The 26,407-nt window shown below is 55.1% G+C and overlaps 1 protein-coding gene across 1 annotated transcript in view; it reads right to left on the reverse strand.

The window, feature by feature from the left end:
- The window catches only part of SIL1 (SIL1 nucleotide exchange factor), an 89,752-nt gene extending 65,705 nt beyond the window's left edge, over positions 1-24,047 (reverse strand). The window contains exons 1-4 of the mRNA XM_035338307.1: positions 24,025-24,047; positions 22,861-22,980; positions 3,974-4,088; positions 843-978 (exon numbers count right to left, since the gene is read on the reverse strand). Coding sequence (XP_035194198.1) covers positions 843-978; positions 3,974-4,078 — 241 coding nt within the window. The 5' untranslated portion in view covers positions 4,079-4,088; positions 22,861-22,980; positions 24,025-24,047. The remainder of the gene's footprint in view (positions 1-842; positions 979-3,973; positions 4,089-22,860; positions 22,981-24,024) is intronic.
- Between the last annotated feature and the right edge of the window lie 2,360 nt (positions 24,048-26,407).

The following is a 26,407-nucleotide window of genomic DNA, read 5'->3' on the forward strand; positions in this document are numbered from 1 at the left end:
TTGTAAAAATTAATTACTACTTAGTTCACTCTTCTGAGGTGCAAAGGTATTGCAGCCACGCATACGCGAGGACACCAAAGCACAAGTGGATTAAACACCTCGTCCGAAACCACAAAGGCAGGCTTACTGATCGCCCTAATTACTGAAATGTGTGTGCACATGCATCTGTGTGTGTTTAAAAGGCCTCTTCCTCTTCAGAGCCTTGCCCAGAGTATGTGTTTTTGCAGTGAAGCAGCTCGCTCAGCTGGTGTCTTCTCACCATACATGTCCCATACAAGTCTAATAAAAGATATCAACCCAAAATAAGGGAAGAGGTTTTTTTTGTGGGACGTATGGGTTAAGGTTGGAGGGATAAAAGCTGGATTTCATACAGCTAAGGAACAGAAAACCCATTGTTAAGAAGCTGTGTAGTGTTACAGTGACAATTCTTAATCAGATTGCCACTGAGCAGCATTTCATCAATCCACAGTGGAGCACAGCAGACCTGATATTGCGTGCCAATAAAGGATATAAAATCTGTCCCCTGACAGGCACACAGAGATAGAAAGAGCTTTGGAGCTAGTGACAGAGACACATCACCACCTACAATTTGACTGGCAGCCCGCTCGACCTGCCCTGGTGAACCGAAGGCACTTTGGCAACCACTCCTGTTGCCGGCAGGTTTGGTGAGAGTGGCTTTTCTCTGTGCTGGGTCACTGGGTCTGCACCTCTTTGTCTGAACAGCAGCAAAAGAACACATTGTCATGGGAACAAACAGGTATTTTTAGTTTTCTGCAAGGCTTCTGCCGGCGGTGTCGGACGGGGTTTCGGAGGGACGCTATAATTAGTCAGCAGCGCGTTACCTGGACGGAGAGTTTGCCATTGATGTGTGGGGTAAAACACTTCCAGGTCTTCGGGATCAGCGTCATCGTCTGCTATTGGCTCTTCCCCGCTGTCATCTTTTATGTCGCTCTCTTCTATTTTGGTAAGGGCAAATTCCTTTTGGACAGAAGAGATTCAGCTCATTAGCAATCGCATCTGGGTAATTTAGTGCCGGCTGAGAATACAAAATTTTTCCCTCACCAGCAGATTTTTTTTTTTTTGACATCCGAGATTCTTTCCACATGGTTAAATTTAGATTTAAAGTATATTAAAGGTTAAACATGCATAACTAGCACGACATTTGTGCTGAACAAAGCAACACTGCTTATTTCCTATTCCAGTGCGGGCTGCAGGCTTAGAACAAGCTTTTGCAGAGCCTCACCTATCTTAGAGTCAGAGCAAGGAGCCCTGACTGTTACTAGGGTTGTGTAACATTCCAAGACCCTGTTTTCCCTTGCCTAAAACTATGTCAAACTTTAACTTTTTCAGCTGAAATTTTCCACACTAGTAGAACGCCTCAAGCGTTGTTTTTTTGTTGTTGATGATTTTTTTTTTCCTTCTTCTTAAATGCATTTATTTCAGGCTTGGAGAAGATTTCAGCTAAAATAGTTCAGCTATTTCCAAAATAGGACACGGGGAAAACACACCCGATTGCCCGCACGATAAAAACGCGAGCATCCTCTCCTTCACGCGTGCCAGTGCCCTAAAAGCCCTCTGAAATGAGGCAGCCACCTCCTCACCACTTACCTTGCAAACGGTGCACACGGACGCAGAGGTGCAGCAGAACAGTTAGCACGAGTAACGTGGCATTGCACAAAGGGAAAAACAGGGATGAAAAGCAGGAAAAAAATGCTTGCCCCTAGGGAAACCCCACCGTGCACTGGAACCCTCCCTAGGGAGCTGGTGGGAGTCAATGAAAACTTCAACGGACAAAATTATTAGGAGTGCATAGTGAGTACCAGGCTCGTACTATCTCATAGCAGGCTGGTAAGTGCTCGGGAAGCAGGGCTTTGCTATTCTGGTTTTCAGAGGAACAGATAAGCCAGCCCAGGCTAATCACCCAGATAGCTCCGTTTCTGTGGCAGGGAGCATTATCAGCTGCTGATATTGCCAAGAACGACACCACTGAATAATTTCCCCAAAACAGCCTACAGGGAAAGATGATTCCTAATTGTTGGCAATTAGAATAAGAGTTGCAGCTCTCTTCATGAAGTGTGATATCAATCCTCAGAATATTTCCACAGGGGGAGAAAAAAGAAGTCAATTAAGAGGTTAACTGGAAATTTCAGGCCACGCTCTGCCTTCACTTCTTCCACTTCTTGGAAAAAATGTGTGCATATTTACTGGCAGAATCTGGATGCTTTGCATATAAATATCTATTATCCAGTCTTGGAGAGTGTTTCTGAGCAGGAGAAACATCAGCCCGAGCAAAACACATACAATTAGCCATGACAGTGGTAACACATTAAGATGGTTGACAAATCTATACAATGTTTTTATTCTGTCTGTCAAAAGGGATTGAAATCTCAGAAATACCCTGGAAAAGCAGAGCTTAACTCCTACTCCGGCTTAGTGCATTAGAGGCTCCAAATTGTTAAAATTATGGCAAATGGTTAAAGCTCAGTAACAATCATAAACATAAAAAAACAGGTCCCACTGATGAAAATCAATGTTAACATTTTCTGAGCCGAGGCTCAACAGGACTAAAATAAACGAGTGAGGGCAGTTATTACTTAGCTTATTGGTGCTGCTCTATTATCATCCAAGAGGGACTTAACGATACAGTCCATTGTAAATTTACCAACAGGCCTCCAACCGTTGTATCTGTTGAAACACTTAACGGAGATAGCTGATGTTTACAGCCTCCGCTCAAGGGAAGAGCTGTGGTCTAAACGTCTGGACGGGTACAAGGATGTGACTTGGCTCATTTAAATGTTACGGCCGCCGCTTGGCCCACGACTGCTCTGCAGTACCCTGTTGTCATTAGCGCTTCCCGAGCGGGGACAAAAGGCAACACCACACAAGCAATTCTTCATTTACGCAGGGCGACAAATTGCATCAGTAAGTAGAATCTTTTTTGGTTTGTTTTCACAATTAAAACAGTAAAAGGAAAGACGTTTTCTAAAGATCGATGGAAATTTCCTTAAAGGCAGAACTCCTCCTTGCTCCGTCAGCCTGAAATCCACTACAACAAGCTGAGAAACCTCAGCAGGGACAGCTGAGACAACCTGCAGCCTGTTTTCAGCGACGTGGCCACCACAGAGCCAATGGAGAAGGCGTGCAAGGCAAGGTGATCTGAGAGTGAACTGCCCACTGAATTCATCAGGCGCCTGATCTCCCAGGTCCGGCTGCCTGCCAAAGGCTTGTCCTCCAGCCTTTTCCCCAACTTCAGATGCCTGTGCTCCACCTCCAGCCTCCTCCCTGCCCTCCCTGGAATTACGACACATTCCCCCGTCCGTACATGACCGCACACGGCTCCTGGGCACTGGCCTACAGAACGTACAGCGTCTGTCCTGCAGGCTCCTGGAGGAAGCTTTCCAGATGAGATCTAGCAGGGCCGGGAAGAATCCAACGCGGGGTAATTCTGCACAGCCGTGAGGGCAAAGGGCGGACAGCTTCCCCCCACCTCAACTGCAGCTCCCCAGTAACACCGCAAGTAGCAAAATCCAAGTGAGACTCAAGGACCCGAGAGGGTGCTCTTCTAAACCTGACTCACTTGCAGTGACTCAGAGACACAGCGAGAAGAACAATCGAGGCCATCTCCTCTTGCCACTAGACCTCATCATCAGCTTTGGCTCTTGCACAGGAGATGTATGACAGCTCCAAACAGAAAGTGGGCCACCCAGCAAACGAGAGCTGCCCGAGTCCTATTGTTCCCTTTACAAAACCTTTTCATTGAGCATTTTCTGGATTTCCTGGGGTTGAGGCAAACAGAAAAGAAAGAAGCCCTTCTGAAACTGTGTTATTGAAGATCGACTCTTGAGGAGGGAAGAGGGGATTGAGCAGCTGCTGCAACGTCCTGCGTGGCTTTACAGCTGGACCAGGGGGCTGTCACCCCACCGGAGAGGCAAGCCCCTGAACAACCCTTTGCAGACAGAGCACTGACACTTACAGGAACTCTCTCGCTTAGGCTTGTCCGGGAGCACACCGCAGAAACCAGCAAGACCAGCAGGCCGACCTTGGCAGCAGCGGGGGGGGCACCAGCCCAGTGAGACATTGCCACCTGCCTGCAGAGCAAAGGAGAACGAACCAAGAACATTTTAGTGCAAATTTTCACACGTTTCAGCATTCTTTATACAACATTTTTCAGCACAGCATAGGTGTAAGGGTGTGAGACAGCAAGCCACATAAAACACCTGTAGGTGTTAGTTCACAGGTCTCCTCGGGGGGGCACAACTACAGCAAAGGTGCCAAATTTACTGCTAATAGAGTTTATAACAGGTAATGACAAAGCAGTCTATACTGACCCTGCAGGTGCTTATACATCTCCTGGAAAATGTGAAGAGACCAGCAACTCTTGTATAAAATCCTTGCGCTACCTGCGTGGATCATAACTTCAGGGAAAGACAAAATTCAGTTGCAATCCTGCCACAGTTTGCCATGCGCGTGCCTCGTTTAAAGCACAAAAAATAGCTGCATTAATTCAAATTAAACAGAACCATAAGCCATCAAACTATCAGGCATTTCTCTAAATGCTTTGCTGGAGGAAAACAGCGTTTTGCAGAGATGAACAAGATTTACTCAGCAGCTCTGCAGCACGAGCCTTCCCCCGCCTGCTCCGAGCGCTGGCCGGCTCCGCTCGGCTGGCAGAGGAGCACGGCCCTCGGTACCCCCGAACACAGAACACACGTTGGAAATACACGGGGGGGGGAGAAAGGGAAGGAAGGGCCCTGCTCCTGCGGCCACCAGCCACCTCAGCAGGGAGCTGGGGGTGTCTTTACCCGCTCTGTGTTAACCACGCTCGTGCTGACCCCCAGCACGAGGCTCGCACCCATCGGCCGTGTTCGGCTCGCTTGTTCTCGCGCCGGGGTAGGAGCCGAGCTGCCTGCCAGCACGCAGGCTGGAGAAGTATTTCCTTTGATTGGCTCTAAATTTACACGCTGCTAAATTAAACTAAATGAGGTCTTTTGAAAGAAGATGGGACTGATTAGTTCCGTTCAAACACTCCTTCATTACTCATCCCTCCATCAAGTCTGCTCCTACTCCATCCAGGTTTTAAAGAGTTTCCTCCCATACACGCCGAGCCCCAGCTATCTTTCTTCCCGTTGTCCATCAGGACAGCACATCCCATCGCAGGCTTTGTCCTTCCTTCATGCAAGCACCTTCTGCTAGCACACAACGGAAAGCGTGCTGTCAGGGGGATTGTCACGATGCTGCCAAACCCATCAGTCTTTTCTTCGGCCAAACCTCCCTGGTGCCAGCAGGGCCTGAGCCTGAACCGCACCTGCGAGAAGCCGGCGCCGTGCAAGCTCCTGCGACGGCAGCCAGGATCCCAAGCAGGCCCCTAGGCTCATCCTCGATCTCCAGGCAGCAAGCTCGGGTTCCTGCTGGTGGCACTGCTGCCTCCGGAGCAGAGCTGACAAACCCCTGCCCAACAGCTCGGCAGAGCCAGCTCCAAGGCTCGCCCAGCCCAGCGTCGCTTCACCGCTGACCAGAGGGGAGAAAGCCCGGTCCCGGCTGAGAGCCGGCGGGCAGAGCAAGATGAGCACGGAGCCCATTTCCTGCCCTCTCCCCAAAATCAGAGCAAGCAGAAGAGGCCCAGCAGCGACACCAGCCCGACACCATCACCTGCACAGCTGCGCCACAGCACCTGGCCCACTGCAGGCACGAACCGAGGACCCCGGGGGATCGCAGCCGCACCCACAGCCAGCTCCTGCCTCCAAAGAGCCTCTCCTCCCCCGAAAGGACCTCGGGGACAAAGAGGGAATGGACTGCCTTTTCTCCTCACTCCGTTATATTATTTCTTCCCTCTTCTTGTTTTTTTCTTTTGCCAAAAACAGGAAGGAATTCAGGAAGACAGAACCCCGCAGCGGGCAGGGAGAACAAGCAGGGGAGCGAGGCAGGCACCGAGCAGTACGGCCGGTGCGCTTCTGCAGCTCCCCAAATTCCTGAGCCCAGGTATTTCTGAACATGAATAAGTGTAATTGCTTGTTGAGTGGATGGGGGCCTCCTTCGATGGCCTCCTCGTTTCTGAAGAGGCAACAGACCAGCCCCAGGAAGGACCCACAGGCTGCTGCTTAGAGCAGAGGAGAAGCTCCCCATTTTCAGGTGACAGCCAAAGCCAACTGCAGCCCAAGTCCCCATTTCTCACTGAGGCCACTGCCAAACACAAGGCTACAGACCGAGACCCAGGCTCCTGAGCTGGCCACCCAGATCCGTGGGCTCAAACTCCAGCTGCTCCCAGCAGGTCTGCGAGCCCCTCTGGCTAACACCAGCCCCGACCTCAGACTGACCAAGTAAACACCCCCCCCCCCAGCCCATCTCAGAAGAAACGGCTGCTTTTTACACAGTCGGTCTCTTTTAGCCAAAAGAAGTGGCAAAACTGGGATAGTGAAAAACAGACACATCCCCAAAACTTTACCTGCAAGTCTGGAAACAAAAAGGGAAGAGAAGAAAAAGAAATTCAACAAAGCAGTGGCTGAAAGAAAGCGCACACACCCGTAAAAATAGAGCTCACGTGTACCGAGGAGGCTGGTAGCAAGTGACAGCACAGCCTCTTTAAAGCCTACAACCTCATGCCTGCCTGGAACATGACATCTGCACAACAATTAGCAGTTTGCCTGGGTCCCAGGTAGGCAGGAGGAGCTAACATGTGAAACACGGGGGTTTGAAGCTCCTGGAGAGAAGCCCATGCAGGCTGACATCTCGTTACAAGACAGACGCACGCAGACGGCGCGAGAGGACCTCCAAACGGAGCGCTGCGCTCGCACTCAGCAGCTTTGGAAGCGACCCTGCAGCGTGCAAAGCGGCAGGAACGGTGACGAGATCCCACCTGCTCGGGGAGCGCGTGCACTGACATGAGGACGTCGGTTTGGGGTCACAGCACCCACCTACGGCCGCAGCCAGTCGGCACCACGGCCTCGGCAGCACGGCCAGCAGTGCACATTCCCCTTGCGCGGAGCTGGGCGGGTTCTTTTCCAATCCTCTTTTTGTCCAAGAAAGCCAGGTCACTGAGGGAGAGCAAAGTATCAGGCTCAGAGGAGCCTCAGTTCCTGGCAGCAGGCCCCCACCAAAGCGGCGATGCCCTCGTGCCGTGGCTCGCTCTCGGCTCTGCTGTGCCCCGTGGCCCCCAGAAGCCCCTCGCACCGGCGGCTGCAGAAACCTCAGCACCCCCGCGCTGCTCCCTGTTAGCAGAGGCGTTTTCCTGAATTCGCTAGCAGCACACCACTAAGTGCTGCACAGCCCCGCGAATGCAGCTGCTGTAGTCGGAGGTGACAGTTCAAAGGAGTCGGTAGCGGGACCATATTTCATTAATGCCTTCTGCTGCTGGGAACGCACCACTCTTTCATGTCCTAACTCAAAGCGTGCACTGCGCGCACGGTGTCACCGCAATAAATCTGCCCGAAGCCTCATCTGAATTCTGATCAGCTGCTTTGGCAGAGCACACAAACATCCCGGCGAGCTCCCCAGCCCTCGCCATGCTCCGTTTTACGGCCAAGAGGAAGCAATAACAATAAGCTAATCCTTGGTCTCATCTAGGGATCAAGGGAGCGGCATGGGAATTGTAAGCCCTGCAAAATTGCCTGGAAATTTACCAGTTCAGGCACAGTACCCACGCAGCCAGCCTCCGAGATGGCCGATGAGGACGAAAGCACCGACAGCACTTTGTGTGCCTGTGAGCAGAAATTATTCATAAAGCTTCCCCTGCTGAGCATAAGGCAGCGCTGGAGAGCCACCAGATGATGAAAGGCACCGCCGAACACACCCCGAGCACGCTTCAGCTGAACCGGCGACACGAAGACCTCCGAGCACTCACAGCCTCCTTGGTTGGAGCCACTTTGCCTGTCAGGAGCCGGTAAGAAAATTGTTCTCAAGGTCGCCGTGTGAATGGGGATGGCTGGCTGCACACACACACGCAGGACAGCAGATGCTCCAGCCAGCGTCAAGGCAGAGGATCCCGCTGCAAACCCCCCGTCATGTCAGCAGGGCTGGCACCCGCAGGCCGGGGCAGCGTGACGTGCTAGGTGACGTGGAACACAGCCGAGAAGGAGAGGGAAACTCAGCCGATCCAAACTGAAATCCTCTTCCTTTGAGCATCAGGGTTCCCAGATGACAGCAAGCACTCGTTTTTGGTGACCTGGTGCTGCAGAGCCGCGCAGGATCCGTGAGGCACCCCGGGCACCTCCCGTGGCTGCAGTCCCTCTGCTTCCGAGGGGCTGTGCTGGCAGGAGGAGGAAGGTTTCACCTGAAATTCAGCCTGCGTACGAGAGGAGACGACTGCGGACAAACAGGCAGAGGAGACCGCAAGGCACGTTTGGCCAGCATCGTGCATGTGCCGAGATGCTCCTTGCCTCAGGGCTGCCGTGGGACAACAGACCACCAGGACTCTCCCGTGACGACTCACCGAAGAAACCTGTGATTCACCACCCAGCGCTCCTCGGAACTACCAGCGACTACTCGCAGGTGACGCAGCTGTGCTGACCTACTCAGCAACTCGTGAACGGTGTAGACAAGGTCCTCCTCAGGGTGCGGCCGCAGGCTCCAGCAGCCAACAGTTACCACAGACCCGCAGCCTCCCAGAAACACACAGCTGCTCTTGCAGCAGTCGGTCGGGCAGGCGCCCCAAAGCAGCGGGCCTGGCACAGCAGCTGCGCACCTTGAGCTCGGGGTAGCTCCCGCGGGCTGGTCCTGGGGTGCTGCTGCCGAAGGAGAGGTCCCACGTGGTGCAGGAGGATATGAGAGGGCGACAACCTCCCCGAGCCATCAGCGGGTGAGATTAATCACTGAAGGTGCCATCCCTTGTCAATTTGACAATTGCACGGACACGGCACCGTGGCTCCTGGCGCTAAGCACGGGATTTCTTGGGTCTCATCTGGAGATGGGAGCCACAAGGACACAACTTGCCTGTATTAAAAACCCAATGGCTCTCACGAGAGAGCAGAAGTCTTTCTGGTCATGCCTACCTGGGGATGGCTACCTGCAGCGTGTTTTAACGTGGGGAACTCAGGAGGAAGATGCCAGGTGAAGAGCAAGCTGCTGCATGAACCACACGGAGCTACCAAACCTCCTGTCTGCAGGACCGCTGTCGGGGTTGGTACGAAACCTCCCTCGTCAGAGGTGCCCTGGGCATCACAGCACCAAGCCCTGAACTTCTTGCCACTCCCCGCTGAAACCCTCCTGAGGGAACCTGAAGCTGTGCTCCACGTGCTCAGGGAGCTCGCTAAAGCCCAGCCTGTTCCAGGTGGTCAGACAGCCTCACTGGGTGACTTCGGTCACGAAGCCAGGGCTGATAACCCGGTGTCCGCAGCAAACCCACCCAGGGGACTGTCTGCAAGAGCTGGCTTCGCTAGGACAGCGGAGATATTACAAGGGTCTCAGTAAGGACAGAAAATCTGCTCCTTTTAGCTGGTAAAGACAACAGAGCCCCGCTGCCGAGAGCCACCAGCCCTGCCAGAGGGCCAGCCTCGGCACAAAGCCTCGCAGACGGGTGAAAGAGCACAGCGGGCACAGCCTGTCTGCAAACCACCTGGTGCCACGGCAGATCTCAGCAGAGAGAGCACGCAACTGCGCTACAAACCGTCCTGTTGATATTGCTTAGCAAATGACTTCTCAAACATTTATTCTTCTTGCTTGCTCCTCGTCATTTACTCCTACCAGGACTGCGCTGTGGTGTGTTGAAAGCACTCCTACGCAAGGAAGAAGCAGTGGGAACACCTTCCCAGATCTGCTGCCTACAGAGAACCCACACAGCGAGGCAGCCACGCTTTTGGGTTTACACCAGTAAGTAACAGCAGGACTCTGCTGCTCAGGCACAGATTGCCCCGAGCCAGCAGGTCCTGCCCTGACCTTCAGCAGAAGGTCTGAGCTTGGACCGTGGCACAGGGAGAAATTTTGAGTCCCAAAGGCTAAAACGGAGCCAACAAATCAGGCACGCGGTCACTTGGGTAAGCAGCTTTCTCTCTCTGCTAGGGGAGCTCACGTCCCAGGCACTCGGCTGAGCCCCTGACTCGGGCAGATGATGGCAGGGCAGCCGAGAGGGGCCGGGGACTGCGATGAGTCCCGTGCCACGCCGTGCCCCACGGAGGGACAGCTGCTGCTGGCACCCCACGGGTCGTCCCACGCGGTCCCACGAGCGAAGCCGTGCAGGGAGGACGAGGGCCAGCACAACAGAAACACGTGTGTGCACAGCCTGGCACCTACTGACATGCCTTGCAACTTTTCCAGCCACTATTAACAAAACACAACGATAATTACGGGTAACACGTAGCAGCTACCTGCTCAGCCTAACCTTCGGCTGCTCTGCCCTGCTGTAACTGAGAGCAGAGAGGGGATTCCTCCAGCGCAGGAGACACCAGGCTCAGAGCAGCAGGGTCCTAAGGCACAAATCCTCCTGTCCCAGGACTGCCTGGGATGACCAAGGTGGCAAGAGAAACCTCCCCCTTGCCTGTTGTAAGAATCGTCCCCCCTGTGCTGCACTTCTGAGGGACGAACCCCCTTCAGCACCTCTCTGCTCCGCTGTACCCAGCCCAAGCTTCCCCGCCGCACCAAAAACCTCCTCGCTATTTCATTTCTCCTCCAAGCCCTCACATTTCTTCCTGCTGCTGCTGTTTTTCCTCCCGTAGCTGTACCAGCTATTGCCCTGTCTACCCGGCCACAGCACCCGGAGCTAGCGCTCCTCGGCCCGGGCCAGGCTGCTCCTGGCACTGCTGAAGGCGAGGGGGGGAGCGCGGGGCGAGCGGAGGATGCCGCTGCCCTTCTCCCTCTTTTGGGTATTCCCAGCAGACACATCAGCGGCACTGACAGCCCTAACCAGGCCTTCGGAGCATTATTCAAAGCCTAATTAGTTACTTAAATAACACTGTTTATACAAACAACCGCATGCCGTTTACCATCGAACATCACTCAGTCTATTAATTAATTTTACTTCCTAAATTCCTTCGGAAACTTCAGCGTTTGTGGAAAATGCTGCTCTCCAGAGGGCGAGAGCGCAGCTTTCTTCTCTGGATGCCTGAAGCCTGAGCAGGGCTGCCGGCGTCCCTGCGCCCGGCCCGCAGCTCGTTAGCGGCGATGCCAGAGGGGCTCCTGCTCGCCTCTGGGTGCAGAACCTGAGGCCTGGATTTGTCATCTCTGATGGACAAACAATGCTTTCATCCCAACGGGACAGCTCTACGCCTGCCTGCACAGCACAGCTCTGGGGCTAACGGCTGCAGGAGCTCAGCGTTACACCGCCGTCGGATGTGCCTGGAGAGGAGGCGCGCGGGGAGCTTGGGGACAAACACCTTGCGCTGCCAAAACCCTCTCCGAAACCTCAGCCACACCGAACGGCGTTGCTCTGCCTCGCCCCCTCCCCATCCTCCCAAACACACCGCCTCTCCTCCTGCCCGTGCCTCTTCCCTTCTGCTCCCCGCTGCATCCCCACGCACGGTGCAGTGCCAAGTGCTCTTTCTCCCTCCTATCGCTTCCATCAGCCCCTGGGTGTCCTGGCTTGGACTCACCTGGGAATCTGCCGGCGCGCAGCGGATTTTTGTTACCCTCTCCCCAAATGGGGCAACGAGCTTGGAGAACTGGGACCCGTTAACATGAAGGAGACCACACCGAGCAGCTGCCAGGGCGGAGGCCACCCCAGCCTCTCTGGGAACGGCCTTTTGCACTTCCCAAGCTGTTGCTGCTCACCTGTGGCTCTCGTATTGAGTAAAAACCTCCTTTCCCTCTTCAGCTATCGGCTTCCCTTTAAAGAGACTCAGTCAAGAGGTTAAAAAAAATGATAGGAATATCATCAGTGTCTGTGCCAGGCTGCCCAGCGACGTGCCACAGCCCTGCACCAGCACACACACGGCTGCCCCGCACACATCGCCAGCCCACGAGCAACTCTCGCGATCCCCACACTGCTAGCAAGGCAGTTCCCACCACGGCTAAAAAACTCCTCTCGCTCCCCTGGCACAGGAGCTCCCACCCTCTGGAGCCGGAGCAGGAAGACGGGCGGCCAGCAGCAGGCAGCATGCGGTAAGCAAATGTTTTCCGAAGGAAATTTAAGATAGCAAAGAGCTCCAACGACTGCAAGTGCAGAACCAACGCACGGAGAGGAGAAGCCAGAAGGGAAGATAATTCCTCCCCTCGCCTGTACTTCATCATCTGGGGAATGGTTTTTCGCCTTTCTGCTTGTGAGATGCTTACAGACAGGTGCTGACACCACGCCTAGGATCAAGCCGCCCCGTTCTTCATTTGTCCTTGGGCACTGCTTCAAGCGTAATAAAACTCAGGGAAGAAGCAAGAGAACTGCCTGCACACAAAGCACCACCAACTGCAAAGAGTCCACAACTCAAAAATACTTTTCTCCTCTAATCTCTTGTCAGATAGAGCTATTTTAGGTGTTTCTTATAGCAGTGCACGGGGAAAAAAAAAAAGATGGCAATATGACAGTGCAGCATCCTTTAATTATAGCTATCGCTGCCTCACAGCTGTCACAGCCCGTTCGGCTCCGCTTTCAGGACACGCCTGGAGCCATCGCTGGGGCGCTGCGGGGCCCGGCGCACCCACGGGTGCTCTCGGGGCAGACACGGGCCTGAGCCCTCGGCACCCGGGAAGGTTGCACGGATCCTCCCAGACGGCCCCGATCGCCCGCCCGGGCTGTGACCTCCGCGGGGCAGCCTCGCTTTGTGCCTCATCAGCCTCCGCCACGCCGAGCTTTGATCTGCCGAGTGACTCCGGGTTCAGAGACCTCCTCTCCTTTTCCTGCCCAGACATGAAGGACGCCGAGTTCGAGTTCCCGAGCATCTCCGCTTCAGACGGGCGGGCTTTGATGCCGCGCAGAGAGCCAGTCCCTGCGAGCCTTCTGGGCTCTTCAAACAGCCGCAGAGCCGCCGCCTGTGATCTGCGCGACACGGCGCTCTCCTTGGGGAAGGAAAGCCACGCCAGCGCTCATCTCCACCTTGTCACCGCCGAACAGGCTGCTCCGGGGCTTCAAAGAGCTGCTCAGTCTTAAATCCTCGCGACACGGGGACAAATCAGGGAGTCTGCCTCTGCACAGCTCAGGAATCCCAGCAGAGGTGACGAGACAGAGGCGTGCTGAGCGCCACGCTGAAGGGCTGCTGGGCCCCTGGGGCTCCTCACCACAGGGCAGGCGCCAGCGCCACGCTGTGCAGCCCCGTGAGCTGCGAGCCCAGGGCACGGGCATGCAGAGCAGTGTCACAGAGAGACCGGGTCCCCGCTCACAGCCCAGGGGACAGGAAGGGGAGGGAGAGCAGCCCCTGCCTCGGGCACCCAGGGAGAACCAAGCAAGGGCACAGACACGGCCTTTGACCCCTCCACACGCCCCATTTTTATTTTTCTTTTCTTTGTTAAACCAAAGCGTGGGGGCCGCTCACAGAGGCAAGCCGTGCATGCGGTAGGACTGCTCCACCTCCACAGACCGCCGCCGAGCTCTGCAACTGCGCCCTCAGAGCCACGGGGCTCAGCCATGAGCAGTGTCTGAGCTCCGGCCCGGTGCCCCCCAGCCTCTCGACATCTCCCTGTGTGCAGTAAGAGCTAGCGGCAGATCTGGGGGCAATAATACCCGTTAAGCTGTGAGGAAGGAGGCACGTGCAGCACCCTGCTCTCTGCCCTGGCAGGAGAGCATCCTGAGCAGCTCTCTCTCTGCTCTGGCAGAGCCACAGCCTCGTCTCGCTCTGCCAGGTGGTACACACTGGCACGGAGGGGGCTTCTCCCACGAAGACCACAGGCTGCCTCTGTCCCCTCCGGCAGGCAGAGTTTTCACACGACGCACAAATTGTTCTCCAAAGCTTTTAGAGCAGCTGAAATTCTAAATAATTTCCAACTAAGGCTGCCATTTGGATCAAGGCTGTTTCAGTGACAGCCTCCACAGTGACTGCCAGTGACCGCAGATGCCACGCGTCAAGGCACGTTTTGGCGCAGACCCTGATCCAGGCAGTGAGAAATCTCGGTGCCCCCAGAGCCCGGCCGGCAGGCTACTCACACGCACGGGGGTTTGCAGCAGCGGGGGCAGACAGCATGATTTTTGCAAGGCAAGGACCCTGCCATTCATGCAGCAAATAGCACGGACGTTTATTCTGCTGTGCAGGAAGGAATCATAATTAAAGTGGCCTCCAGTCCCCAACTCTTTGAGTCTGTACTTAAAGAAAGGTCCAAAGCAAACAGCACTGCTCCAAAAACCTCCAAATTGGCTTTTAGTCCCCGGACAAAAGAGGGCCAGCTGACGGCCGCTTCCCTCATTGTCCTCTCTAATTCCTGTTTCGTAACAGCAGCCGGGCACTGCAGGCAAAGCACAGGAGGCAAAGCGCTGCCTGGGCAGTGGAGCAGACCCGACCTCCAGCCTCCCGCCTCACCCCCGTGCTCCCACCGTGCTGTGACCGCCCAGAGCCGTCCCGCCGGCCCTGCGCCTCCTGTCACCTCTGGGCTGGGGGCGCGGAGCCAGCCTGGGCGTCTGGCAGGCTCGGGGAGGGCCGAGAACATCCCAGCAGCACTGGAGGAGCCGGCACGCGTGGCTCGGGGATGCTCTCACCCAGACCCATCGCGGGCACGGACGGCCCTGCTGGTAATCAAGCAGTCAGTCCTGTTCCAGCGGAGATTTACAGAGGGTTTTTTCTCTTGGAAGCAATAATAGATGGACAGCGAGGATGAGACAAAATTAATGAACATAGTAATTACTCCCAAAGATGCAAATAGGAGCGATTCCTCACCCTGAGACATGCCTGGAAAACAAGATTAAAATGCTTAGGAGACATATTCTGGAAACCAGAGGTAATAGAAGAGATAAAAGGTATTTACAGCATCTCACAGGGGATGTGTACTTTTTAGGTAACACTGCTAGATACTAAATTCTGCCGAGGACAGATATATTCCACTCCTCACTGCAGAGTTAAAAGGGTGCCCAAAAGCAAAGCAACCCAACAGAGTGCCCTTCGTGGCAGCCAGAAAGGCAGGCTCTGCCCTGCACACCAGAGCACAACGACAAACACAAGGAGCATCTTAAGCACATGAGCACCATTAATAATCTCTGCAAATAGCACTTAAAAACCAGCAAAAAGGAGGCTGGGGTGGGAGGTGGCCCACAGGAACACTCCTCTGCTGGTGCTTTTGAGCGGGCGGAGGGCAGGCTCTCTGTGCCCAGTTTCCCCGGTGCCCGCAGAGCCAAGGCTGCCAGCTAACAGCCCGCCTCGAGTACCCACCAGCAGAAACAATTTGTCATGTGTCAGCTCAGATCAACTCTTATGAGACCACTGTGCTCCCTGAAGCAGAAGGCTGCCAGACTCCAAAGAAAACTCCAAGAAAGCTCGCTGGCCGGCGCCAGACCCAGGCGACACAAAGAGCAGAGCCCCTCTCATCTTCAGCACGCCTCGGTCCAGGGCAGCACCTCCCGCCATGCAGTCATCAGCAGCATTTGTTGTTAGAAAGATTTGGGGCTTTCAGCTACTGCTCCCGGCTGGAGCTGCTCCCAGCCCAGAAGCTTCACGCTCCTCGCCGCGCAGCACAGCACCGTGCCCGTCCGAGGGAGCCGTCACCAAGGCTGATGTCTGCAGACCAGCCCTGACAGCACGAAGCGCTGCCAGCCCGCGGTGCGCCATCAGGATCGGAGCGAGCGCTGCTCCTCTCCCAGCCAGCCTCTCCCCCTCCTTCACTTCAGCTTCCTTCCTCCACCCCTCACTCATCCTCATCTCCTTCCCGTGCTTTCCTCCCTCCTGCCCTTTACTTGCTTTCCCCGCAGCACGAGGCCCCGCGAGCCACAGCGACGCCTTCCTGAGGGGGTAACCTCGCAATTACAAAGCCTGGACCTGAAACCTTCCAAGCAAAAGCAGAGATTTCAGTTCTGCTTCCCTGGCCAAACCTCAGCGTGAGCAGCACTGCCCTGCCCGCCTGGCTGCTCACAAAGGGTCGGCATCACCCCTGCTCCCGCCCGGTGTGCTGAGGGGAGCTGCTAAACAAGGCGGAGGGCAGGAGCAGGCGCGGGGCTGGTTTGCTTTCGGGAGGCAGTGCCCACCAGGGCAACGTCAGCCCCAGCAGGGCTGCGCTGGCAAAGCCCCCAGGCAGCTCAGAAAAGCCCAGGGGTCTCCTGTGTGCCCAGGACAAAGCAGCTCCCTGCATAAAACACGTTTCAGGAAAAAAAAAAAAAAGGAAAATCATCATAATAAATAAAAAAAGAGCTGTTTCACTAGAATAAACACAACTGAGATGGAAATTAGAAGCAGAGTAAATAAGACAGGAATACTTGAAAGAATTGAACTACAGGTGAATTCACACAGATTGAATTAATGGCTTAAATAAACAGTCCTGGATCCCTTCTGGGTTCCCTCCCGAGCACCACCACAGCTTCCCCTGCCCTCCCCTCAGCCCAGGCCCCCACGGGCCCCACGTGCTGCACGTTCCTGCGAGAGCCACAGAAGGCCAGGCCCCGGTCCCCAGCGCTGGCCCTGCTGGGGGGATCAGCCCCACAGGTCTGCCCTTCGCTGGCCCTGCCGGCAGCATTTTTGCCACCACCATTGCACACTTAATTAGCAGGTGCCAAAATCAACGTGAGAGGTCTTCGCTGCCGCTCCCGGCTCTGCAGCTCCGTCCCTGAGCTCCCTGAGGACAGCCTGGTGAGCTCCCACTTCAGCCATCGAACAACTCAGGACCCCAGGAGCAGCCTGGAAAGCCAAATCCCTCCCCCCTGCCCCTGCAAACGCCAGGCTTGAGCGCTCGCAGCTCAGATCAGGCAAATCCCCAGCCCAGGACTCATCCGCCGGCTGCAGGCGTCCCAAATGGCAGCGGGCTTCAAGCGGCATCACTCACCTGAGACCGACCGCAGCCAGGAAAAGCTCTCCTGCTGCAGAAGATGGACACTGGTCCCCGAAAAGTTTGTCTGCAGGAGGCCTGAGCTTCTTGGATGGAAGGCTCTCTAATCCGCAAAGGAGGCTAGCTTCTATCAAAGAGAGGGGAACAGGAGGAAGGCAGGAGATCTAAGGGAAGGATGAGAGGAGTAGCAGACTGCTGCCAGTCACTGAAAAGCAGCTGCCTGCCCCAAAACCCTGCATCAGAGCCCTGACTGACACTGCACATGAACAAAAAGTCAGAAAAGGAAAAAAAAAAAAACCAGCAAGCCTAAAGCAAAGAACGTGGGGAGTACAAGGCAGGCAGGCACAGGGCGTTCCCCTTGGTACTGGCAGCACCAGCACGAACCTCAGCAGCCATTTTTTCCCAGAATTTATTGAAAGAGCATCTGATGCTTCCTGACAAGTCATATCTAGACACAATTTATCTGTACCAGGATTTCTCGCCTGCCACAGGGACTGGCGTCAGCTGCACAGCTCTCTCTTGCCAGCCTTACTTGGGCAGGATCGCTGTTTCCTGCTGGAGATGCACCCGCAGGCAGGCGAGGCTTCAGGTAAAACCCTTACCACGGCTCAAACTCCCGTCTCTGAGCAGAGGACAGCAGGCCCTCCTCTGAAAAGTTTACTCATTTCCAGCTCTCTGACTGGAGCAGATTTCAGAGAGAAATCAAACGGCTGAGGAGCTCCAGGGCACCCGCGCTGACTTCCTCAGCAAATTCCGATTGTGTTCTTAAACAATGGAAAATTTTCTGAACAATGAAGAGAACAAAAACCCCGCTAGCCACCAGAAAACCAGCTAGGACTCAAAGATGCTCCAGACAGCAATCTCGCTCCCTCCTGAAGCGATGCTCTGCAGAAACCCAAACAAAGGAACTCATTTACAGCATCACCAGTGAACTTCTGTCCCCCTGCAAAACTTGTAAAAGTGCCACCCTTGCGAGTGCCATTATGATTTCCGACAGCCTCCCGCTGCTGTTGAGCAGGCTTTGCAAGCTTCTCTGCACACATTCTGTACTTGATGGCTCCACGCTCGCCGGAAGGAAAGGAAAGGAGCGCCCTAAAGCCGCTCGCTTACCCCTGACGTGGGTGCAACAATGCGGACGCACCAACCTCGCTGGTGCCCAAACGGCTGCTTCCCACCGGAGGAACGAGAGCCTCGCGCCCGGCCCTTCAGCTGCTAACCCTGCCAAGGACACTGCTCCACGAGCCACCACGCATTAAGCACTAAGGCTGCTTTTAAAGCCTTTTAAAACCAGAGGTTCCAGCAGAATCTAATTCACTCAAGGCTCCCGCTGGAGATTTTGCACAGTGTAACAGTTTATTTTGTGGGCAGGGGGAGATCAAGAAAATTAATTCCAACTACAAAGGAAAAACTCGCACAGAAGGAGCTGCACTAACGCTGCAACTGGGAGCTGGCCAAGTACATTTTAGGGGTTACACGTTGTCACTTTCACGGTCTTGGAAAAGAAAACAGAGTGAATTTGGGCTGTATTGTCCACCATTTGTTATTGTCTGTCCATCGATGCTTACTTGAAAAACACAATTTAATTAAGCCCCACAGCACTGCTTAGCCTGCCTCTGAAATCTGCCCACATCAGTGGATCGTTACAGTAACAAATACGGCTTCAGATCGGATCCCTCCAACAGCATCCCGAAACATTTACAGATTAAACAATCCTCTCGCAGAGAAATTGAGACACAGGGCTTAGCAAGGGCAAAGAGATGTTCACAGATGAAAACTGAAATGAGATGTGGAGGCGATGAGGCAGAGAGGTGCTGGAGGGCTCCTCCGGACCTTGTCGAGAAGGTTCTCCACGTACCAGGCCCCACGCAAGGAAGCGCGGGCTGGCGCCAGGCGAGCAGGCAGGGCAGCCTCCCCAAGCCCCGGGAGGCCAGCACGAGCTCGTCTGGGGTTTGGTGTGTGCTGGCACAGTCGGACGAGCCCGCGAGGTGCCTGTGATCTTTTGTGTGCAGGACAGATTCCCCAGCGGGGCACCAGGGCGAGCTCCTGCCGGTGCCTTCCCGTCCTCAGCAGGCACGCGGGGCCCGTTCCTTCCCCCGTCCAGGTTTCTGGTGCCTACGGGAGGTGAATCCACACAGCCCGTGTCCCAGGGGAGGATGCCCAGGGCAAACCGGGAGGAACCCTGCTTCTCTGAGAACTCCTTGGCAGCCCGAAACTGGCGAGTGCTGGAAAACACCGGGAGGGAGTGGGAAGAGTGAGAGAGAGGAAGGAATGTAAGCACGTGCCCTTGGCGTCCTTTGGAAACCAGGCCAGAGGACTCAGACCAGCAAGGATAGGGAGTCTCAGCAGCCTGAGCAAAGGGGTGCACAGCAGGGCCCTCGCGGCACGCAGCATGAGAAATAGAGTGCGAACGTTTACATGGAGCAGAAAAACAAAGGGAGCTTTGGCTTCTCGGGGTAAAAGCACAGGCAGGTTAACGAGTCAGCGCCGCTCGCAGCAGCACCGCCTGACGCTCGCGAAGCAAAGCAGCAAGTGAATATTGCATGAGCCTCACAGCTCAGGCTTGAGGAGACCCGAGGTCTGTCTTTTCCTTAATAGCGTTTGGGGCGGTGCCAAGGGTTCTTTGACAAATTATTTACTCTGAGAAATCATTTTCTTTGAACAAGGGCAGCCCACGCCTGTGTCCTCTTTCACACGCGTCTGGAAGAGGCTGTGCCTGCAGCTCCTATCTCCATGGCGATCCACCGGGCGGGGAGAAACCCCAGCCCGAAGGCAAACCTTCCCAGCGCGAGGACGGCAGAGCCCTCACCCGCACCAACCCCAAGGAAAGGTGGGCTGCAGCTGCCCAGCGTGCAACGCTCGCTTTCGTGAGAAGCAGAGAGCGTCAGCCTACAAGAAAGAGAAAAGGAAACCTTGCGAGGACACACCTGGATCCATCTTACAGGAACATGATAAAAGATTCACCGCTGCTGCCCGTGCTGGGGATCAGCAACCGACAGCCGAGTTCCTGGTGGCCCTGCTGAGCTACCAGCACGCTGAATCCATTATTTAGAGGCAAAAATTTCAGCCTGGCATATCATCATTGAAAGCTGTCAACTTCCAGCCTATCCTGGGCTCCCTCTGTGTAAAGGATCCTTCCCTGTGAACCACGGACTCCTCACCAACTTCACATCACAAAATTAAAACGAGCAGCTGTGGCAAGGAGCCATCCATTATGCATCAAGCTCTGAGCCCCCCAAGACACACAGCACAGGGTGATGCTGGCCAAAAACCACCTGAATGTATGAAAGAGCTGCCCGGGATCCTTCCTGAAGGAAAAACTGCTAGAGGTGCACCGGGAGCTGCACAGAAGAGCTGGCACACAGAGCATCCCTCCTGCGCTAGGGCCCGAGCAGGTCCTGCCTGTCGAAGGCCAAGCAAATGCCAGACTCATGCACCCGGCAGTGCGACTGTCCCCTACCTGCTGACGCATCCCCTACCTGCTGACGCGTCCCCTCCTTCCCACCTCCACGGGGACCAAGCATTACGGGACCAGGCGCTGCTGCCCGCTCGCCCCCGGAGCCGCTCCCCCATCAGCACCAAGGCAGGCTGGGGCTGGCTCTGTGCCTCTCGGGCTGTGTCAAAGCCTCCCTGACGCTTACAAGCGGCATGAGCAGCTCGCAGAAAGGCTGGAGATCGCTGAGCCTCCCCCAGCCCTCCGAAGGCAGGAGCAATCTGTGTGCGCCGCAATCAGCGGGCAGCAGCAGCGCTCGGGAAGCACGGCTAGACTGCAGCACGAGGCTCAGAACGACCGAGCCTCCCAGTTACAGGCACTTCCAGAAAGCTGCTCACCTACAGCGCTCTCCTCCGGCCCTGACCGCACTGAGAGCGAGGTTCTGAGGCTTCAAACCAGAGCAGAGTGTCCCTCCGATTCGTTCGAGGAAAGGCCAGGCAGGGGGTGTCTGCTGGGGGAAGGGGTGCAGCCCACGGAGCCGTGCAAGTGCCCATTTTCTCCTTCTGCAGTTCAAGGTTAAACATTTCATTTGCACTGATTTCCAAATCTGCCTCTCTGAAAAGCCGTGCCAGGTAATTAGAATCATTATAACTATTATTAGACCATAATATTATTATAGCATTTTTGCTACACTTGACATCTGTTGGCTGATAGATTTAACTGGTACATAAGAAATAATTGCACATAGATTTCTTGCAAATGAGCACCAACACGGAAGACATTAAAGCGTTCTGCGTCGAAAAAGTTAATTTTATGAAAGCACACTTGAAATAAAAATGCTAAAATTAACAGTTAAACCTTTAAAAACTCTCATTAAAGCAACTATTTTGGTTCAAAATAGGCAGCTGTTAAAAAAAGACAAAAAACTGTCTTTTCTGTGGGGGCTTAAAGGCGTACACCTGGTTTGCTGTCTCTTTCGGATCAACATCTGCATCGTCCTCCCCCCACGGCAGTGACCCAGAGGTTCCCGAAGCAGCGTCCCATCTCCCTCCGCTTCTCTCTGCAGCAGCCCTTCCAGTGGTCTGGCAGGGAGTCTGGCTGTGCAGACAGCCAGCACAACCAGAGCTCTTACAACCCGCTCACTGCAAATCCCCCCGGCGCATCTGCAAACCCGCACCTGGGATAAAACACAGCTTCTTGCATCCCGTCAAGTCCAGAGGGCTTTACAACCTGGATTCAGGCTGCAGTTTATCCACCAGCAAGACTCAGCTGTATCCAGAGTGGAACACAACCTCTCCACCGGTATTGAGCTGCAGCAGATGGCCCCCGCTGCAAGAAATGAGGAAAAAGCCAACGGAAATCGCAGGCGTGCTTTGGGGAGGCTGAATTTTCTTCCCTGGCATTGAAATTTGGTCAGGGTGCTGACACCAGCCGTGGAGTTTATTGCTCAAACACAAGAACGAACACGGCACAGCTTCCCCGATCCGCTGGTGATGACGCGCAGCCAGAGGCAGCAGCCGTGGCCAGGCACCTCGAGCTCCCAGCCTTGAGAGATGGAAGGGATGAAAAACAGAGGAACCCTGAGCTCTCCTAGAATTCTGGGGGCCCAAGTTTCACCCCCCAGTTACACAGATGTGCAAAGAAAGATGTTACAGTGGACTGAAGCACACTTTGGAAGAGGACCAGCCTCTTCACCTTCAAAAAGCTGAACACAGCAGCTCCGTCTGACAAAACTCGGGGCAGTTGGAGCAGTGTCTGGACAGGGACATTTCCCCTAATTAAGGCTATTTCATCACTTAAAGCAGCTCCTCCTCCTTAGCTCAGTTGGCGCTGAGAAGGTGACAAGCAGAGCTCTGCTGGAACGAGGCATCCTCCGACTGCTCCCACAGGGAGACACCACTCAGGGATAAAAGAAATATTATAATTAATTACGCCAGAGCAAGTCAGTTTTAATCCAGAGTGGAGTAACCCCACAAGGAACGTCCTCAGGGCTGCAGGAGAAGAAAGATGCGTTCTCACTGCCTCAGCCACACACAGCCAAGCCTGACTCAGTGCGGACAGAGCTACGAAGGAAGTGCAGCAATACACTGCAGACCCACGGCCCCCACGCACGCCCCTCGGCAACCACCGCAGAGGGGCTTCTGCTCTTTGTGCGCAGCTGCTCCAGCGAAGCTCAGCTCCCAGGCTGCTCGTTTCTGCCTCAACCTCCCCGGGTCACGGTGAGACCGAGAGCCGGGAGGCGCCCGCTGAGCGCGCAGACCGCACGCGGCCAGGGAAGGAACGCTGCCGGGGGGGCTGTCGGAGGAGAAGCCGGGCTGAGGGACTGGAGAGCTGCCCGGAGCTGAGCCAGCCAGTCCTAGCGAAAGCCTGGCTTGCAGAACACACCCTGTGTTCAATGAGATTCATGAAAGCTCTTGAAAATCACCCGAGCCTTCAGAAACAGGGCACAATTCCCCCTCTAGAGAGCTGCCCATCACACCTCCAGCCAGCACAAGGGAGCTAGAGCAGGCTTTTCCCCGTATCCATCAGGCACTCTTTGGCAACCCAGAAGAATCGAGACGGGGTGAGCTCACCTTGATGAGGCGCAGTACTGCCTGGAGGAGGAGGACAAAGTAACTCACCCCCGCGTGCACTCCAGGGACAGCTTTCAACGATTCCCTGTTGCAAAGGGAGAAAACGTCACGTAGGGGCCCTTGGAGCTCTGTCCAGGTCTGCTTCTATTCATCCTTTCCATTCATGGCCTGCGGAATGAAAGAGAAAGTACTTTTATACAACCTGAAAGGATGCCCAGCAGTTAAGAGCTAGAAGCACTCTAGAGGTCATGATCAGAATTGATAAACTGAAGAAAAATTCAAAAAAAAAAATCCCACAGATCAATAAAAAGAAAAGCAGTAAAAACAAGGCAGAGAACTACCCTTGGAGAAAGCAAAACCAAAGATCAGATGCACAAATGCAGCATGGGGGAAAACCTCTCGACGGAGGTGATGCCGAAGAAAACCAGGGACTAGACTAAACACGTGTGTCAGTGTTACAGCACCACAGCTCCAGCAGCAACGAACTAAACACCATTCTGGGGTTTAACGGCATCAAATTCACAGCTCTGTAAGACAGGAAGGGGAATTGGCTAACGCAGCTAGGCCGGGGAGGGCACAGCTGGAAGCCCACGCTAGGTGCTGGTACCGATACGAACTGGAGGGGCTGTGCCACGACAGGAGCAGGCAGCGACGTAACACAGGCAGCCCGTAGGAAGCTGCTGAAGGGTTTCTCCATCCCCGCTCCCCTCCGGACCTGTGACCAGCTCTCAGCACCTGACAGCTGCTTGCAAGAAGGACAACCAGCAGCTGGGTCTCCCTGCTCGCTGAAGGGAAGGGACAGCAGCAGGCTGCTTCCTTTGCTGCAAAGGAGACTCCGGCAAGGTATCGGGCAGCCACAGCAGCACATCACAGCTCACCCCGGGTGTGAGGGACCAGGACCCACACAGCTGGGGACACAGGAGGCACCGCAGGCACCAGGCGATGCCCACGTGAGACCCACGCCAGGGGTCCTGCCGCAGCCCTACGGGAACCTGCCTGCACCCCAACCCTAAGCCAGCGCCCGCTGCCATCAGTCCAGCCCTGAGCATCCCTCAGCCAGCCCCGGGACAGGGGCAGGGACAAGGTGGCTTTTCCAGCCCTGTATTTCGTTTTAGCACCTTCCATCTGGCCACTCCTACACCACTAGAGCAGTGACATTTAAGAGCTAAATTAACAGCCTTCTCTTCCCAAAAATACAATAGAGTTGCTCACGCTGCTGAAAGGGCACCCACACAGCAACGCAGCGCGAGCACAGCCGTACCCGCTCCACTTCATGCCTTTGGCACTTTTCAGAAATGAGGCTCTTCAGCTGCACTTGCCACCAAGCCAACCTGTGCCATGGGCTGCAGCCTTCCCGCACCCTCAGCCAGCTCAGCTCCCTGCCACCCCGGAGGAATCGGCAGCAATCTTTACCAAAAGCACGGCGAGGATCTAAGTGCTCCCTGAGACGAGGTATCTCACAGAGCGCGAGAGCAGCTGCGCCCATGCAGCTGAGAGATGCACGCACAGCTGCACGCTGAGCAAAACCCCGGCTGAAGGCTCCGCCAGCAATCCAGCAAGTGGGCACGAGCCACAAGTCCTGTGCAGGATGAGGGCTTAACTTCCAGGAACATTTAAGATCACACAGGAACTCCATTTTTATTTATTTATTTATTTTTCTGTTTTGGAGTGGGAGCTTTACGAACACACTGCCTGGCAAACTGCAGCCAGAAGAAATTTGACAAAGCCTTTGTTAACACACGCCGTCTCCTTCCACGCGGCTGTTTCCCAGCAGATCCCCAGCGTTGAGGCATTATTCACTTCAGGCGCTAAGAATATCTGTGTTAATAATAAATAATAACCAGCTTTATAGGGAGCTGATCAACAAAGCGCTCGACAAATCTTAATTAAAGCTGATCCACCCACTCCATGCGTGAAAGTTAAACGTTATTTCTCAGAGGGGAAACCTGAGTGGTAACAGAGCTGAGGTGGGTTATGAAAGCCACAGAGGGGGTCGGTAGCAGAGAGGATTAGCACGTAGAAGGGCTGACTATTATCCCTAAATTTATCGCAATAATCCACTGCCTTGCAGTGGAGTTGATGTTCTCAAGGTAGAGTTGATGTGCTTTCAATCACACCTGCCCAGCTTGACCACACTGGTATTTAATTAGTCCTCCATTTCTTTGCAAGGTAAGAGCAGGGAGAGAAAAAGGGCTTGGGGGCGATGGAAAGTTTTTGCAGCCTTTTATTGCTCATGCTGAAGAAATTCTCAAGAGCGAGAAAGGAGGTGGCGGTGGCAGGCCCAACACCAGCTGTCTCTAGGGCATGGGCAGAGCTTTGCAGGCTGAAGGGCTGAGCTGACGCCTCATCAGGCTTTGCCTGTTTCCAGCTTATTTCTTTAACAGGAACATATTTGTACCCCTTAAAATCTAGCAAACACATAGCTATAGGCAGACCCAGGAACCTGCAGACACGGTCCTCACCTCTGTTAGCTGCACTCCTATACCAAAATCAATGTCAGAAGTCTCTGGGTCAGTGTTCTGGGTGCTTCCACCACAAAACACCTTGGAGGCGGCTGAAAAGCATCCGTGTGGGCCAGCCCGGTCATTTAAAGGCAGGGTTAGAGAAAAACAGAGACAAAGCATGAAGCCCATCCCCTAATAACACCACCCCTAGAGCATAAACACACTGATGGATGGCAGGGAGCAGAAACACGTCTGGCAAACCCTGGGGCACGTTACCTGCTTCCTGACCCACGCCACTGCGAGCCCTGCAGCGCGGCCGCGGGCTGGAGCAGCCTCCCTGCGCAGGCGGCAGAGGCGCCTTTGCTGGGGCAGCCCGCGCTTCTCTGGCGAGCCAATTCAGGGGTGTCAGCAAAGCTACGCTTCGTGCCTCTAAACCGTGTTCGTACTAGGCCAGTTCTAGCAGTAAAACGCCAAAAAAATAACTCGCCACTGAGAAACGGCACCGACAGACCTCGTTAGTGTAAACCCAGGCCCCTTGTTAGCATAAGCCCAGGCCGTGCTGCGAGGCGGGCGGCGTTGGTCAGGCCAGAGGCTACCTCAGCAGGGGCGGCCGCCAGCTGCTGGAGCCGAGCACCCTGCGGTGAGCCCCCGGCAGCACCTGCGTGCAGAGCCGCTCGGCCCCGGCTTCACGCACCGCCTGTGCTTTCAGTCAGGCTGCACGGAGAGGCCCGTACCCACAGAGGCCTCGCACTATGGAAAGTTTTAAATCCCAGCCTGAAAACCGCGCCGCCGAGCCCAGACCCTGAAGGAAAAGCCCCGTGAGCGGCCCCGAGCTGCAACCGAGCCCTGGGACGCTTCGGGGCCACCTCGGTGGGGGTGTGAGGGGCCGGGGCACAGCTGAGCTCCCCGTGCCTGGAGCGCACAGCACGGCCTTTACTTTTTATTATTTTCCGGTTATTTCCACAACACGAGAGCCCAGGCGGCTGCCTGCGCTCCCCGGCCGCCCCCGGGCCACAACAAACTCCTTTATTCCACCTGGGGCCTAGCGCAGGCCCCGGCCCCGCCGCGTTGCGGGGGGCAGCGCCCGGCCCCGGCCGCCACCGGCCCCTCAGGGGCGCCCCGTGCGCGGCCCCGTGCGAGGCCCCGGTCCC

Source organism: Oxyura jamaicensis, chromosome 13 (genome assembly GCF_011077185.1).
Source record: "Oxyura jamaicensis isolate SHBP4307 breed ruddy duck chromosome 13, BPBGC_Ojam_1.0, whole genome shotgun sequence".
NCBI classification, from domain to species: domain Eukaryota; kingdom Metazoa; phylum Chordata; class Aves; order Anseriformes; family Anatidae; genus Oxyura; species Oxyura jamaicensis.